The 1,191-nt window shown below is 40.0% G+C and overlaps 1 protein-coding gene across 1 annotated transcript in view; it reads left to right on the top strand.

Annotated features, from left to right (window-relative positions):
• LOC107098135 (sentrin-specific protease 3-like) overlaps positions 1–1,191 on the top strand; it is a 39,467-nt gene that overhangs the window by 3,532 nt on the left and 34,744 nt on the right. The window contains exon 2 of the mRNA XM_015395620.1: positions 852–977. Coding sequence (XP_015251106.1) covers positions 890–977 — 88 coding nt within the window. The 5' untranslated portion in view covers positions 852–889. The remainder of the gene's footprint in view (positions 1–851; positions 978–1,191) is intronic.

Here is a 1,191-nt window from a genome sequence, read left to right as displayed (position 1 = left end):
TATTTACCTCGGCGAGTGTCTTAAAATCAGTTGCTATTCCATATTTTTTCTGATCTTTTGTTGAAGTTTTGTTATTTGAAATGTAAAAAATCAAAAGACCAATGTTGTAGTCTTAAGTTTGTTTTATTGAATTAATATTTATTATTTAATTCATTTCTATGTCAAGGCTCTACCTCAGTTAAAACAAGTTTATAATGGTTCAAGGGCATGTTTTTCAAGAAAAGATTGTAACATTGAAAGTGAATTGCGATCTTGTAACGCAGTGTTGGTTATAGCAAAAAAATAATAAAATCGGTATTAACCAAAAATCGTAATCAGCAGGTCAGACTTTTTAAAGATCGGTGATCGGAAATCGGCCAGGAAACTGCAATCAGTGCACCCCTATTTTATAGTTATGCCACAGGCTTATTTATTCATATGTACTTTACAATGATTTTAAGTTTTTTGCTTTTGCCTTATGATGATTTTACCGGCCGTCGTTAGTCGTTCTATTCGCCGTAGGATTGGGACCATTTTCCTCCAATCAGGGCAACAGAAAAGTCTTTTATTCAATCCGAAAATAATTAATTGGACATTATTTTATGGATGAGCTGAGTGTAAAACTACAGACTAGTTTCTTCATTTTCCCGCATTCTGATCAGAATCTTGATCTTTATTCAGATTTTGTTCCAATTTAGGGCGGAGCCGTTCGTCTGTTTCAATGTGGGATGGGAAGAGAAACGTCTTCAAACTTGGAAACAAAGTCCAGTAGATTGTTTTTAACTTTTTTTTTGGGGGGGGGGCATTTCCTTGGAAGCGTTTCTATTCTGTTTCCGCTAATCGCTGATGCCGCCTTTGTTTGCCGTCTGCAGGTGACGAGCTGGCGCAGGTCGTGGGTTGTCCGTGGACCATGCGAGACAATGGCGGTAGCCTTGCCCAGAACCGCTGGCAGGGGGACCTTGGGCTGACCGCTGTGGGGCAGGACAGCACCGGAGGAGGTAAGGCTCTCTGCGGCGCCGCCGTCGCTTCAGCTTCATTTAAAGTGATGAGCACGACGGTGTGTTTAGTTCCTTTGTTTGGTTTCTGCTTCTTTTTCATTTTCGTCTGTCAACATTCGCTATAATCCACGAGTCCTCAAGTGGAAAAGTTTTTGTTTCTCCTCCAAATCTTAAAGGAACCTTTGGCTATCTGATTATTAATCAATTAATCGAC

The sequence above is a fragment of the Cyprinodon variegatus genome, unplaced genomic scaffold (genome assembly GCF_000732505.1).
Source record: "Cyprinodon variegatus isolate N-32 unplaced genomic scaffold, C_variegatus-1.0 Scaffold750, whole genome shotgun sequence".
Lineage (NCBI taxonomy): Eukaryota > Metazoa > Chordata > Actinopteri > Cyprinodontiformes > Cyprinodontidae > Cyprinodon > Cyprinodon variegatus.
The sequence above is the reverse complement of the archived record's forward strand: the minus strand, read 5'-3'. Positions and strand labels throughout refer to the sequence as shown.